We start from the raw sequence: 16,710 nt of genomic DNA, 5'->3' as shown, positions 1-16,710 counted from the left end.
CCAAACTTATCCAGTACCACCATCACAAATAAATCCATTGGGCACTGTAAGAATGAAGGGGAAGACAGCTGAGAATGAAGATAAAATTCTAACTATATAAATAATCCAAGCAAGATATTGAACAATTTTCTAGGTGCCATTTCAGCGCATAAACAATAATGTAAAGTATGCGGGGGAGAAGACAGATCATGATTGATACAATTCTCCTCAACATGAAAAGTTTCACATACAGGATTATTGAAAAGTTCAAGTCAGTTGCCAAGTAAGAAGCTGCCAAAAATAGAAGTTTTAATCTTTTATTTTTATCAATTAATAAAGTTCAAAATATTAAACAAAACAAATCTAATTGACTTGAATATTTGGTGACCACTCTTTGCATTTATCAGTTCTAATTCCTTGTACTTGCACACAGTTATTGAAGGAACTCAGAAGGGAGGTTTTCCAAATATCTCTTAGAGAACTAATCACCTCTTCCCCAACTGCCATACTCAAAGACCTTTACTTTCCAGGGAAAATTAAAGTAATTGAAGATGGAAAGAACTGACTGCCGAGAAGAGGGACATTGAGAGAGGAGATTATTAAACATACAAATGGCTTCTCTGGACAACATCTTCCAACAAGCAGGTGGGGGAGTGCAGTCTGCACATTATCTCCAGTCGATGTATTCTTGGTACATGGAGTCATATACCGTTGCTTCTAGCCAGGGGAAATATCCAGTCAGGGCAACAAAGAGAAGAACACCAAAAGGCCAGGTATCTATAGTAGGGCTCAAGAGTAAGTATTCTCCGTCTTTCAAGTCACACAACTCTGGACACATGTACGGGACAATATGGGACATGGACGACACATAGTATCCTGCCGGTTGGGTCAAACCAAAGTCGCTCAGCTTGATTTGATTACAGTCTTCATCCATGAGCAGCACGTTGTCCGGCTTCAGGTCTCTGTGTACCAACCCTCTACTATGCATAAAGTCTAGAGCTGAAGAGATCTGTCTTGCACACCTCTTCACAGCAGCCTCAGGAATTCCAATCTGTAGAAAAAAGAAGTATCATGATATTTAGATTTATTTGTGCAGTTCTTTATCCAAATTGAAAATACCAAACATTGAAAATGTTGCTGCTGTTGGGACAGTGGATTCCATAGTGGATAAAACTGTTGCTGTGATGGCCATGTGACATCAAACAGTACATTATGGACTCCTGTTCCATCTATAGAAAGGTTTGATGTATTCCAAAATAACCCTTTACACATTTGTTTGCTAATTGACATGGGTATCTAGATTCTCCCGACTGTTGATGTTTATTAGCCTTTGGTGTTTCATAAATTAAGCATTGTTAGATTGTAGGAAATCATATGGAGCCGCCTTTACTTACCTCACTTCGGATGACATCATGCAAGGTGCCTGCTGTTGCCAACTCTTGACTCAATACAAAGTGGTCAATTGTGCCAATAAACACTGGATACGTAGTGATAATGTGAGGGTGCTCAGACAAGGTGATTGAAAAACAAAACTCTGTCAGAAAGGATTTCAGTAGAGTTCTGTCCTTCCTCACTAATTTTGCAGCCACTGCTTTTCCTAAAAAAAGAACAAACAAAAAACGGTTTATAATAACCTCCCAGATCTCACATAGAAGCATTATATTCAAACACATAATCATCACAGGCAATAAGATATTTTTGGTGACATCAATTCCTAATCCTCAATCTCATGTCTGAGGCAGTCTGACTTTGCTAAATTGGAGCCATTTTGGATTTACAAAAGTTTAATCCTAAATGTATTTATTTCACTGACTTAATGTATATACCACAATACAACTGATGTTAGATGTTTGGCAGCCAGTTATCTCCAATGAGAAAAAAGCTATTGGGATACTGAGCTTTAACCGCTTTATCTGACAGGAGATATCAGGTGGCAAAAAGATAATCAATGGACCAGCCTATAGATATTTTGGATTGACGTTTTACGATTTAAGAATGAAGTTGGCCACACAAATGAACATTTGTCTGTATATCAGTGGCAGAGCCAGCTGAATGCTTGAAATATCAAGATCAACAGCTAATGACCTAACGCTTATTTGCCCAACACCTATTTTTTCTGACTTCTTCTTTTTCATACAATCTTTCTATAACCCAACATGGTGTCTGGGATTAATAGTTGGTTGTCCCCCATACACATACCATACTGATCAATCCCCACCAAATTTGGGAGGTTTGTATGATTTTAGTCCAATATGTATGGGAATTTTACAGATGATTCTAGAATAAGCTGGATTTTCCAATGACCTACAGATAAATATCTCTTCTGTATGGTCAGTTAAAATCAATATCACATTTTTATATAGAATTTACCAATTTATTTAACCAATTTAGGTAAATGACCATCTTTGTTTTTGCCTTGTTCACATACCTGTTGATCTTTCCTGTGCCAGTACAACTTGTCCATAAGATCCCTGGCCCAACTCCTTGATGATGTCGAAGCATTCAGAAATATTCGGAATCTCGAAGATATGGAAGGTGGCCATTGCTGCCTGGAAGTCAATACTTTTTGCTAAACAAAGTCTGTGTGACTGTATAGGAAAATATAAGGAATATGATTATTAAAACATCATGTAATGAACATATTTTTGGTTTCTGTGGACATTTATGATAATTGGGCTCCATCATCATTTAGAAACCCATAATTAAGAAAGATGTTCCCATTCAGGAAAGATGGTTGACAACACTTGTAAAAGGTATCTTTGTGGGCATATTGGTTGTCATCAATCTTTCTATGAAGACATTGTAGTATTCAAAGAGTCAAAATTAAGGATAATTCTAAACAGTTCTACAGTAATACAAAGGTGTTTATATCTAGAGAGTTTATATATTTCATCATTAAAACACAAGAATATTATAATTTGTCACGTTCAAAGTTACTAGAAAGGGGAATAATGGTTTAATGGCCATATGGCAAGAAGACCCTGAACACAATAAATAACAACAATAGATATAATATTGAAGAGTAGTCTTACCTGGGTTGGGATTTTAATGATGTTGATGATTAGCTGGTTTCTGATCCAAAAAAGCTGAGCAATGTTGCTTTCTGGTTCACTCTGAGAGGTGATTTCTCCACAAAGATGTTCTCAGGAATAATTCAACAAGACACATGAACTTCTAACTTTTATAGGGAAGTAGCTGCTTGAAATTTCCACCCTTCCTCCTCATTTGCCAATTGGATGTCAAAAACCTCCATTGATTTACAGATTAAGGTGTCTCCTAGATGTTGGACATTCATATAGACCTAATTGTTCATTATTAGACTATTAAAGGAGCTGGTTGTGCCACAATGGTATCAGGGTGGTGCCCACCATAGTAGTGTTTATGTTGCTATTGAAATGCTAATTTTCTCAGTTCTGAATGTATTCTGCCACCTACAGTCCCATCTCACCTTCCCGACCTCCTGCTGCTTTCACTAAAAGAAAAACTGGTCCCATGTTTTTATATACATATACATTTGTCATGCTCAGGTCTTGTATCCAGTGTTTATAGCCATAAACTGACTCAACATATCTTGTAGGACAGTCTTGTCCCAACTGACATTATTATTATATGGAAATAACTGAATTGTCAATTAATTGGTTTTTTTTTTTCAAGCTTTAGAACTGATTATCTACCAAGAAAATCAGCCACGCTGTCCCGTTGTTTAAAACGAGTATAAACTTCCATAGGTCAAAATGTACAATCCCTTGTTTCCACCACACAGATAACGGTCACTCATTATGGTTGAGATCGGATATTTCATTCTAGATATATATCTGGTTATTAGTGTTGAGCGATACCTTCCGATATTCAAAGGTATCGGTATCGGATGGTATCGGCCGATATCCCAAAAATATCAGATATCGCCGATACCGATACCTGATACCAATGCAAGTCAATGGGACACAAATATCGGAAGCTATCCTGGATGGTTCCCAGGGTCTGAAGGACAGGAAACTTTCCTTCAGGCCCTGGGATCCATATTCACGTAAAAGATAAAGAATAAAAAAAAAATATGGATATACTCACCCCTCGGACGAACCCTGGCTGTCACCGCTGCGAGCGTCTGCCTCCGTTCCTAAGAATGCAGTGAGTGAAGGACCTTCGATGACGTTGCAGTCAGATAACCGGTCACCTGACCGCTCATGTGACCGTGACGTCATCGAAGGTTCTAAACTCTCTGCATTCTTAGGAACCGAGACAGATGCTAGCAGCGCTGTGAGCAGGGGCTGTCCGAGGGTGAGTATATCCATATTTTTTATTTTTATTCTTTATTTTTTACATGAATATGGATCCCAGGGCCTGAAGGAGTCTCCTCTCCTCCAGACCCTGGGAACCATATGCACCGCACCCGCCAAAGATGACTGGGAACACTTCCGATTCCGATTTCCGATATCGCAAAAATATCAGAACTCGGTATCAGAATTCCGATACAGCAGATATCAGCCGATACCCGATATTTGCAGTATCGGAATGCTCAACTCTACTGGTTATAGGTTAATGAAGTGCACATGCAGTCCGCAATTGGCAGATTTTTTAATGATTTTCATTCAGGACATCTGAAAAAATCTTCTGGAAAATTAGTAGATCAAATCGGCACTGAATTGCTTATAAATGAATGAGGCAAATAAATATTTCACTTTAAAATTCTTACAAAATTTTGCAAATTAAATATTTTTTTCAAATTTGATTTGAGATTATTTCTTCTTCATTTAAACTGAATTTTTGGATCAATGCTCACAGATTTGTTAGACTCTACATCAGATTCCATGCTGACAATGTGTTGCAAAATGTGACTCTATTATCTGCTGCAGTAATACACTGCGGATGGACATTGCCTGCACAAAGACAAATTATTTTCCTGGAAACACATTCAGATATTCTGTTTTAACATAATTAAAAATTGCATGTTTTTCATCAGAACACAATATGATTTTTATTCATTTTTGGTCCTTGTCATTTTTTTCCCATTGATGAGGCATCTGTTATTCTCATGCAACAAATTATTAAAAGCTTTTTGACCAATAAATAGTAAAAGTAGACTGCACTTATATCAATCGCATGGCTATCACATGTCGTCCATTTTTTATTATAGACCCTTTCTCTTGAATTAGGCTGGCGTCACACTTGCGAGTTTTACGGACGTAAGAGAGGTGCAGAAAATACGGATTGCACACGGTACAATGCATCTCTATGGCCAAGCTTCTACCTGCCGTATTTTATGGATCCGTATTATACGGGCTTCTACGGCCATAGAAAATCGCAGCATGCTGCGTTTGTCACCGTAGTGCGCAAAAAATTCGCCAATGAAAGTCTATGGGGGCGAGAAATATACGGATTACACACGGACCAACAGTGTGACTTGCGTTAAATACGCCAGACATCTCCAGACATCGCCAGGTGCAAGGAATTGAGCCAAGCCCTTAATCATGAAACTCAGACATGCTAATTAGCTCAGAAAGCCACACAGACATCCCAGAAGTCTGGTGCTCGCCTCCACAGAGTTCCAAGCAGCATGGCATCCATCATTAACGTGGATATGCTCCTCATCCTGGTCCAAGAAAGGCCTGAACTATGGGACCAGCGGGATCCCAACTACTCTAACCGGGCCAGGAAAGAGGCAGCTTGGAGGGCCATCTGTGGGCTATTATTCCCTGATTATGGCCAACGGCCACGTGCGGAGCAGACAAGTCTATGTAAGTACACTTATTTATTCACAAGATTTAACTTTAAAAGATGCTTTCCCTACATGATTACTTGAGCAATCATTTTTATCTTTATATGTCATTTATGGCCTTTTTTGGCATTTTCTAAAGCTGAGTAACATGCCAAAGTGTTTCCGGACATAGTTCATCTTGATCTTGCCCTGCTAAATATTTTATCATCCTCATACCCCGTCCAGAGGGTTGTTGTCCCTTGTCTTATTTTTACATAATTTCGCACATTAGTCTCATTATTGCACAAGTCATTTTCCTTTCCTATCCTATCTTACCTAATGTATGTTTGCAAGAACAGGGTTCTCTCCCCTCTCTACCAGTCTGTTACTGTCAAGTTATTAACTGTGGGCGATATATAGACCTCTGCATGTAACCCCTTTATCATCTGACTCACCATGGAAATTATTGTGCTCTACCAACTATTAAAAAAAAAAATTAAAAATATGACTGACAACTGGAATAAGCTATGTTCAGAATGATATAGAACATTATTTCTGCCCATGTAATTGCAGTGGATGATGTTATGACACGATGGCGCAGCATCCGGGACCAATACCGGCGGGAAAGACAGCAGCGGGCTAGGAGTGGGTCAGCAGCCCCACTCAAGAAGCGGAAGTACATATATTATGACCGTCTTTCCTTTTTGGATGCCAGTATGGATCTTAGGCTGTAAGTAAAAACCACTCAACACATTTGTAAGGAAAATAAATCATAGTATTTTTTGTGGATTAGGGTTATGACATTGCAAATTCCATGTAAGGATGTGTTAATATAGTGCACACAATAATGTAAACAAGCATAAATTTAAAAAGTGTCCTGGAGGAGAGAGGACCCTGGCCGCCAAGCATCCCAAGATTCAACAAGGGATGGGTGAGAATGTAGTATGCGAGTTTAGAGATGTTCAGGCAGTGTTTTGTGGGATGGGTTGTTACTGCATGTTATCTGATTGTTTGAAGAGGTGGTTCTTCCTGGTTTTGGTCTAGCTTGAAATGGTATGCCACATTATGATGTGTTGTGATAGTGTTGGGTACATTTGTGGGGCTAAACAAGACAAATCTTGTATATTCTTGTGTGAATGAGATAAGAGGGGAGTAGTGAATGAGATGTGCTGATCTGAGGTTGTGTTTTTTTGGGGGTAATATTGCACACAGATGTGTAATTAAACAATGTCACAAAAATAATTACCTTTTTATTGTTTTATTAACAGAGCAGTCAAACCTCACTGAGAGGGAAACCGGATCAGAATCTGACCCCATCATAGATCCTGTAAGTGTGGAGGAAGAGGTTGCAGGACCCTCTTTGGCTTAATCAGCCTCCATCCTTGAGGACCCATCAGCATCATCATCACTGCAGGCAGCAGCAAGTGAGGAAGATGCTGCACCACCACCCTCAGCAGCACATGAATCTGAAAGGCTTGTGGAACATGGCCACAGCAGCAGCCCTACAGGCCCACTGGTGTCCTCCCCACAGGCAGCTGGGCCTTTACGGAGATCCCGGCGAAGGAGAGAGCTTGAAGCCAGAAGAAGTGATGTTGATGCTGGGGTCCTCAATTATTTGGCCAGGGCAGCCACGGATGATGGCGAGGAGGCCTTTGCCCGCAGCCTTGCCCGTTACCTTAGACCCCTTCCCCGTGAGGTGAGGCTACGTGTGAGAGGGTGTATGCAAATCCTGATTGATTTAAGCACCCCTCCAAATAACCCCTATGAGGTTTTTGAATATCTGGAGCGAAGGCAGCTTGGCCAAACCAACCTCTTGCGCCTTCAATTCCCTTAACAGGAGCCAAATCAACCAGGATTTGCTGCATCTACTCCACGTATGCCTCCACTTCAACCCATCCCATCCCAAAATCTACAAAGGCCATCAGACTACCAAATGGCAGGCTACAGCCCCCAATCACAATATTGCCACTTCCTGGGCGTAATATCTCCAACAATCTGTCAAATGTTTGTATTGTCATGCGACAGTAGAGATAAAACTTTTCAGGATGTTCCCGCAGAGCTGTATATAGCCGATGAAAATGGCCTTTAGTGAGGCGTTTAGTCAGAAGAGGATGCACCCACATTCTTCTGCTCCTCCTTCGCAGATCCACAATCACAGGGTATGGGTGCCCAAATCGACGAGACAATAGCCAGTTGAACAAAACCCGCTGCGTTGGGGTGAACTGCAGGTGGTCAGACATGGTACAAATATTACCACAACACTCAACAGTTGACAAACCACAAAATGACCATATGGGAGTGAGCCACCTGTTGTACAGGCCTTAAATAGGGTTGATGAGGGTAATTTAAATCAATTTCAGCCGCCAAAACCGTTAAATGTCCATTTTGTCAGGTTGCGTGAAAAATACGCATTACGGTGGGCATACGGATTACATACGCAACATTACATGCGCAAAATACGCGACCACACCTTGCCTACGGAGTTCTTACGGATCACCGTATTTCTAATTTTTTGAGGCGTATTACGGCCGTAAAAAAATGGACCGTATTTTCATACGCTGAGTGTGAAGCCGGCCTAAGCGAGTTTTAACCTGGAAAAATGATCAAAAGTGGAGATGCCACAACATTAATGCAAAAAATGAACATGTGAAGAGGCCCATAGCCTGTAATGGTATGTGTTCTATCAATGACAATCCCAGTCATGTGAGTGATGCCTAAGGCTACGTTCACATTTGCGTCTTATGATGCAGCGTCGTCGACACATAACGACGCATGCGTCATGCGCCCCTATCTTTAACATTGGGGACGCATGCACATGCGTTGTCATGCGTTTTGGTGAAACGCATGACGCATGCGTCATTTTACCGCACCTGGCGGGGCGCCGGCGACGCTACATGTTGCAGTTTTGTAGCATCGTAAAAACGCGTGCGTCGCACTTGCGTCGCCCGTGCGTCGTAATTGCGTTACAATCCCCCATTGAAACCAATTGACAACGCACGGGACGCAAGTGCGTGCATCATGCATGCGTTGTGTGACGCATGCGTCGTTAAATAAAATTACACAAAAAGTGTCTAGACAGTGGAAAACATCCCCCTATATATAAAGAATATTTGAATTGTTTGTCCCTTCTGCTGCAGCATACCAAAGACACCAGACGTCATCATCTGCTGTCCAGAGATGTAAGTATAGAATGATTCTGCGCATTTTCTACATGTTTTATTTTTAAATTGTTTTATTGCAAGTTGGTGCAGAACACACTGTGGTTGTGTAAAGACATTGTTGTATTTTTCTCGTTGTGATGTATGGCGTTGTATGGCGTTTCATTGTCTCCGGCCTTGTTGATTACTGTAAAGTATGGTGGTCTTTCCAGGATTGACTTTTCTTTTCTATTATTTTGGGGGCGGGGTGATTGTGTTGTGATGTACATTTCTTGCGTTATATGATGGCGTTTCATTGTCTCCGGCCATGTTGGTTTTATTGTAAAGTATGGAGGTGTATCCAGGATTGACGTTTCTTTCCTTAATTTTTTTGGGTTGTAATTTTTTTTTTCAGAAATCTATTGTGCTGTTTGGGTTGTTCCGTGCATGCGGTTGTTCCATTTTTTTTTTTTTTTTTAAATAGAAATGTTTGCTTTTTTAATCAGGTTCTCAGGAATTTCAGGGCTTCATATGTAGCCGTACTCTTTTATATTTTTTTTTTCTATTGTAACGTATGGCGGTATGGTTTGCCTTTTCTTGTGCCTTTTGGAAATCAATGTTGTCAAAATGTTGTTCAAAAAAATCTGTGTCTTTTTGGATTACTACATAGGGTCTGTTGTGAATTTGTTTTAATATCTTTAGGCTTTTGTTTACTCTGGCATTGTCGTCTCTGCCATTGTTTTTTATTTCAATGGGGCAGTGTTTGCTCAGTGCTAGTTCAGTTGGTATTGTACAATGAGTGCACTGTTCGTTGTGGTTGTAATGTAAATGTATGGATTTTTTAAAAATTTTCCTATGTTCCTCTGTATTGTGCATAGTAAAATAATTCCATTTTTTTAATTTCAGAATTTAATCTACTTACAATGGCCAGCAACTCTAGCCACACCCCACCGCTGAGGAGTCCGGTGAGTACATGATCTACTGTTGCTTATATATTCGGTGTCATTTGTAGACGTGTCACTCAACTTTTTTTAAACTATTTTCCAGGCTTCTTCAAGTGAGGAGGAACAGAGCCAGGAGGAACAGAGCCAGCAGGAGCAGCGACCACAGAGCCAAGCTGTGGTGGCAGAACGGCGAGTAAGTTTTATTTCAAACAACCTAGTATTTTTTTTTCTTTACTACCTTTTTTTTTTTTTTTTGGTTTTGCGGGAGGTGGGGGAGGTAGGGAGACCAATTTTTATTTATCTTGCAAACATTAATGTTTTCCAATTATTTCCTATTATTTCACAACGGGACCAAGATGAGGCCATAGACATTGACATCATGGTCGCATCAATCCAGGAGAGAGGCCCGTTGTGGGACAGCCGTGACCCCCGACACGCGGACCAGGTGGTGTTGCGACGTTTGTGGGCCGAGGTGGCCAAATCGCTGTGGGATGGCTTCGACAGCGCTTCACCCGAGGACAAAGATAAATTTGGTAAGTATTGCAGAAATGCAGCTCTGACCCATCATGCCAGGATACACAACCGTCTGATGTGATCTACTTTCGTGGCATCGCACACGGTTGCGTTTTCAATTTAAAAATTTTCTCTCAACCTTAATTTTTTGTTTGACTTTTCCACAGTCAAAAAATTGAAGACCAGATGGCGCTCCATGAAGGACCGTTTCAAGAGGGTCATGAAAAAGGAGGGACAGAGTCGTGGTGGTGCTGCTGCGTCAAGGACCTTTACATACAAGTTCAGCCGTATTCTGCAGTTCCTGAGACCGGTCCTTGACTGCCGAGAGTAAGTATTTTATTCCCAGACATCGGTTATTGGAAAACATGCATATTCACGCAGCATATTTCCCAGCCACGTAGTTTATTGCCCAGTACGTACTATACAGCACACAGACACATAGTAGATTGGCCAGCCACGGGCAATATTTCATAGTGGCGTAGTATATTGCCCATCCAGGTTTATCACAGATTCCAAAAAAAATGAAAAATAATAGACACGGGAGACCTTCTAGTCCACGGCAGGTTATGTTCCCAGGGTTGCTCTGATCGCAGGACCTGTGATGACGTCTCGGTCACATGACTGTGACGTCATGGCAGTTCCGACAATAAGCATAAGCCATGTCAGCCGTTACAAACGCCAACCATGGGTGAGTATAGCATGGTAATTTTGTAAAAATTAAATGTATTCTATTTTTAATATTGATGCGGCATAGGCAGTGTCAATATTAAAAATTGGTTAACATCTTAACGGCGGCAACGGTTACCGCCGGTAAGTGTTTATCGATGACAGGGGAGTAAGCGGGCGATGGCCATTCACTACGAGGGGTAAGGAGCGGCCATTTTATTCAGGCCTGTGACCCGCGCTGATTGCTCGCATCAGCCATGTCAGGCAGCTGGCCGGTTCAAACAGCGAATTACTACCGTTACGACTGACAGACGGAACTAACCCTTTACAATTATGTAAAATTATAATTTTATAGTGTGTGATGCAATGTTAACTTTTACACAGGTGGTGGCGAATGTGAAATGTTATATTTTGTATACTAATGTTTTCCTTATGTTTTCACAGAACACACAGCAGCACCCACGAGCCTGTTCGGCCCTCTGGAGCGGTCCTTCGTGAATCGCCATCTGACCCATCACAGCCATCCCACAGCGAGAGCAGGTCTGCACCACCATCTGGAGAACCGGCAGCAGGTCTATCAGATGTTCCCCTGGCCGAGGCCTCTGGCGCTCCTTCCTTCGGGTCTTCCCGACAGCGTCAGCGGGCCTCGGACAGGCAGCTACTGCCCGAATTTTTGCATTTAAGCACGGTCTTCCAGAATTGTTTCAAGGCGCTGGGCGATAGAATGGACACAGCTCTGTCCAATATCGACCGGCGTCTTCAAACAATGGAATCCGAGCTCTCGAGGCCGGCAAAACATTTTTTTAGTGCCATTGAGAAGGGCATGATGGAAAATCTTACGCTGGAACTCCAGATTTTGGTTATGCAGGCCTGCAACAATGCATACGTGACTGCTCTGCAGCAGGCTCGGGTCATGCAGTCAGCGACTACAATGCCCGGAGTACCATCGCTGGCTGGCATGGCTCCGACTCCTGCTGCAGAGCACCCACACAGAGCTTCACGTGCCGAGGGCCACCGCCGCCGCCACAAACACCGTAGAACCGAGCCGCAAAGTTCTGCTCCTGCCAGGCCTTCAAGGGCACAAAGACGGAAAGCTGAACCACACCCAGAGGGAGCGAGGAGAAAACGCAAAAAAAAACAAAACAACGGCGGCTATGGCTGCTCCAATAAGCACACCAAGTACTCGGCCGGGGTCTAGCCGGAGCAGGAGTAGTCAGAGCCAGTCCACAGTGGCAAGGACACTGGTCGTGCCTCCTCCCTCACCTCCTGCGTTGGCAATATCGCCACCATCTACCACAGGGTGGACAGACGTAGGCATACCGTCAAGTGTATTGCAATATGGTGGTTCCTCCCCCTCGTCGTCCTCCTCGTCCTCCTCCTCCACGTTCTCCTCCACCCACTCCCAAACTGGAGGATATCAATCACCCTTAATAGCTGAAGTTCCTACCCCTTAGAACCTATACCCATTTTATTCGGTCGTCCATGACAGCACTACGGAGAGAGGGGATCCGCCCTTCAGGAACAGGAAACCTACAGATACATAAGGGCGGCACCTCTCCCACGCATCAGTTGGTTTCCTGTTCCTGGAGGACAGGATTCCCTTCAGATACGACGACTTCGTTCACCTATCAAGCACCCAGGCCGGCTGTCCGACCCAGGTAGCGAGGGGGTCTCCTACCTCGGGCAGTGCGGGTCCCTGGAAGCGCCACGGTGGGTCCGGGTAGGACTCCACGACAGTGAGCGGTGCAGGCTGGAGTGACATCGGGAGGAGGTCCATCCCCAGTGGCAGCAAGGTGAGTATATCCCCCCCCAGGGCGGTTCTCCCTCCTGGGCCTTGGTCTTCCCCGCCTCTGGCCCCCGTCGGTGCAGTGCGGGGCAAGCTTTCCGGGAGCACCCTGTGTGCTCCTTTCGGTTCGGGGGGGCGGGACCGGAGCCGGGGGTCGGGCGCTGGCTTCTGCCGCGATCGCCGCTGTGCTGCGGCCGTGAGCGGCGGTAGTGTAGCGGCGGGCGGCTGGGGGTCCGGCGGAGCCGTCCCCGGCTTCCGGGAGCGTCCCTGAGCTCTCTGCCCGAAACCGGAAGTGACGCACAGGGGGGCGGGGCCTAAACCGGAAGTGAAACGCCGGCCGGTTTTTTGCTTGCAGCGCCGCTGTCCTGCATGCGGCGGGGGAGGGGCGATTGGGGGTGGGGGAGTGTCCTGCACGTGGGGGAGTTGATTCGGCCACACAGCTGCACATGTTCCGGATCCGGGGGAAGGGCTATTTATAGCCGAACAGAACGCTGCAGGGCTGCTTGTGTGCCCATCTGTAGCTATGGATGAGCCGGAAGCTGCCGTCGGTCTGCTGGAGCAGGACAGATCCTCGGAGAAGTCCCATGCAAACCCCCAGCCGAAGACCCGCGGACGCAGTAATCAGCCCAGTCGCAGATCTAGACAGAAGGATCTGGACCGACCCCCCAGTGATCCGGTACCTACCGCTACTGCCTGGGTAAGAGATCTTCGTGAATGTACCCTGATGCAGTATTTTCCTATGTTTATTTCCGTAGGGGAAAAAAAGCGCTGGTAAATCGAAAAACAAGGAGTGCGCGCTATGCGCTTGCCCTTTGCCAGACGCCTACCCTAAAAGACTTTGTCAGTCGTGTGTGCGGCAGACGGTAGGAAATAGTTGAATAGGATACGGTATAGCGGTAGCACTGGATAAATTACATAGCCTTTTCTCCGCTCCCATAGGTGGCGGAGGAGTCTCCCGATTTCACTTCAAATCTTAGGGAGATTATCAGGAAGGAGGTGAAGGATTCCCTGAAATCCCTATCCTGGGCAGAGCCTTCCAAGAGAAGAAGGGAGCCTAGCGCCTCAAATTCAGATTCGTCCGCTGGCCCAAGTAGGGACATTGATTCAGACTCCTCTGTCTCCTCAGCGTCCTCTTCGGAAGAAGAGTCTAACCGGTTCTGTTTCCCGTTGGACCAAATGGACAAACTAATTAAATCAGTTAGATCCACCATGAGGGTGGCTGACGAAAGGCCAGATCTTTCAGCACAGGACCATGTTTGGCGGTCTATACCCTAAAAAACGTAGGACTTTTCCACTCAATGACAAGGTGCAGAACCTCATCAAAAGAGAATGGAAGAAGCCAGAGAAAAAAGGCTCTTTTCCACCGGCCTTTAAATGAAGATACCCCTTTGAGGACCCCATGGTGAACACCTGGGATAAGGCGCCAAAATTAGACGCGGCGGTGTCTAAGGCATCTAAGAAATCATCTATCCCCTTTGATTACATGGCTTCCCTAAAGGATCCTCTAGATAAAAAGGCTGATTCGTTCCTTAAAGGGACATGGGAGATGTCGGCCGGTGCCTTGAGACCTGCTGTGGCTGCGACATGCGCAGCCAGATCAATGATGGTCTGGCTGGATCAGCTAGGATCTAAATTGGAAGAAGGTGTTTCCAGAGATTCCATGTTGAAATTCCTGCCAACAATCCAAAATGCTGCTGCCTTTCTCGCAGACGCTTCTGCGGATTCGGCAAGAATGGCGGCTAGAGCGGCAGGATTATCGAACGCAGCGCGCAGGGCCCTATGGCTGAAATGTTGGCCGGGTGACCTTCAATCCAGATCTCGTCTGTGCTCTATCCCATGCGAAGGGGAATACCTGTTTGGGCCAGTCCTAGATGAGTTGCTAGAAAAGGCCGGAGATGAGAAGAAGTTTCCTAATCTACCAACCACTTCTTACAGGCGCCCCTTCGCAGGAAAAAGGTTCTTTCGGAAGAGACCAGCCAGAGACCAGAGCAGATGGGACGATAAAAAGAAGAGGTACTGGGTTCATGTTTGGTGGAGGACGTCAGGAGCCACCCCGTGAAATCAAAAAACCTCCCCAATGACTAGTCGCCCCGGTGGGAGGTAGACTATCTGCCTTCTACCCGGCCTGGTCCAAGATCTCCAGTAGTGATTGGATTTTGGGGTTGATAGCTACGGGTCTGCGGCTAGAATTCTCCTCTATCCCTCAGAACTTCTTCAGAATCACCCCTCTCAGATCCTCTCCAGCGGAACAGGCGCCCTGGAAGTGGAAGTTCACGATCTGCTCAATAAAAATGTCCTATCTGAGGTTCCGGAAGGAGAACAGGGTAGTGGTTTCTACTCTCCTCTATTCCTAATAAGTAAACCAGACGGCTCCTTCAGAACAATCATTAACCTTAGAGCGCTGAATAATTTTCTGACCGTTCAACCATTTAAAATGGAAACTATTAACACCGCAATAAAGCTGCTGTTTAAAAACTGCTTTATGGTAGTATTGGATTTGAAGGACGCCTATTACCATATCCCTATTTATGCAAGTCACCAACGATACCTAAGGGTGGCGGTACGGTTGGATGGGGTAATAAAACACTTCCAGTATAGGGCCCTTCCCTTTGGGATTTCAGTCGCCCCTCGGGTATTTACCAAAGTAATGGCGGAAGTTATGGCACACCTGCATGAGTCCAACATTCTAATAATCCCCTACCTGCACGATCTCCTTATCGTAGGGAAAACGGCGGATCACTGTCTAGAACAGTTACATAAAGTGATGTCGGCTCTAGAGCGTCTGGGGTGGTTACTAAACATTAAAAAATCACGGTTACAGCCCATGACGGTGCAGCGATTTTTGGGCCTGACCCTGGATTCCCAGGTTCAGGAATGCCGTTTGCCTCAAGAAAAAATCGATCGCCTGCACCTTCAAGTGCTGAATGCCTCTAAAAACCCCACCATGTCCCTACGAAAAGCCATGTCTCTACTAGGCTCTCTCTCGTCCTGTATTCCAGCGGTCCGATGGGCTCAGTATCATACGAGGATACTTCAGGGCGAGGTGCTGTTACATCAAAAAAGGTTGGGGGGGATGTCTGGAGAGCCTGCTGACCCTATCCCAAGACGCTATTGTATCCCTCGGGTGGTGGTTGGATCAAGAGAATCTGTCCACGGGGGTCCCCTGGGAATATAATATAACTCGTATTGTCACCTCGGACGCTAGCCTTTCTGGGTGGGGGGCTCACATGGGGGATACATTGGTCCAAGGGCTTTGGGATCATGATCAGATGGAAATGTCTTCCAATCTAAAGGAGTTAATGGCTGTGGAGCAGGCGGTTAAAACACTCCTTGTCTATCTACAGGGCCACCACGTGCGGGTATTCTCGGACAATCGAGTCACCGTGGCATAAATAAATCACCAAGGCGGGACTCGTTCCAGATCCCTGATGTGTGTAGCAGATCGTCTGTTTCATCTAGCAGAGCAACATCTTCTCTCGTTGACGGCTCTACACATAAGAGGGGCAGAAAACACTACAGCGGATTTCTTAAGTCGCAACACATTAAGGCAGGGAGAGTGGTCCCTGAACGGCACCATCTTCGACCTTATCGTGGAAAGGTGGGGACAACCAGAGGTAGACCTGTTTGCCACAAAAGAAAACAGGAAAGTGGCACAATTCTGCTCTCTGAACCCCAGAGAAAATACCCTGTCAGTAGACGCCCTCCTCATAGACTGGAACTTCAGGCTAGCCTACGCCTTTCCTCCCCTGTCTCTACTTCCTCTGGTGGTGAGGAAAATCAGGAAGGACAAAGCCACAGTAGTATTAATTACCCCCCTGCTGGCCCAGAAGGACGTGGTTTCCATGCCTGAGGGCTATGTCGATGTCCGATCCATGGGTCTTGCCAGACATTCCGGATCTCCTATCCCAGGGCCCAGTCTACCATCCTCGAGCGGTTGGCCTTCATCTGACGGCGTGGATTTTGAGCGGGCGCTGCTAAAAGATAGGGGGT

General features: G+C 44.9%; 1 protein-coding gene across 1 annotated transcript in view; it reads right to left on the bottom strand.

Annotated features, from left to right (window-relative positions):
* Positions 1-646: 646 nt before the first annotated feature.
* Positions 647-16,710, bottom strand: part of LOC138637906 (serine/threonine-protein kinase SBK1-like) — a 34,051-nt gene continuing 17,987 nt past the window's right edge. The window contains exons 2-6 of the mRNA XM_069726834.1: positions 12,198-12,341; positions 3,012-3,121; positions 2,408-2,567; positions 1,374-1,576; positions 647-1,030 (exon numbers count right to left, since the gene is read on the bottom strand). Coding sequence (XP_069582935.1) covers positions 647-1,030; positions 1,374-1,576; positions 2,408-2,567; positions 3,012-3,121; positions 12,198-12,341 — 1,001 coding nt within the window. The remainder of the gene's footprint in view (positions 1,031-1,373; positions 1,577-2,407; positions 2,568-3,011; positions 3,122-12,197; positions 12,342-16,710) is intronic.

This window comes from Ranitomeya imitator, chromosome 5, assembly GCF_032444005.1.
Source record: "Ranitomeya imitator isolate aRanImi1 chromosome 5, aRanImi1.pri, whole genome shotgun sequence".
Taxonomy (NCBI): domain Eukaryota; kingdom Metazoa; phylum Chordata; class Amphibia; order Anura; family Dendrobatidae; genus Ranitomeya; species Ranitomeya imitator.
This window is presented reverse-complemented; position numbering and strand designations above follow the sequence as displayed.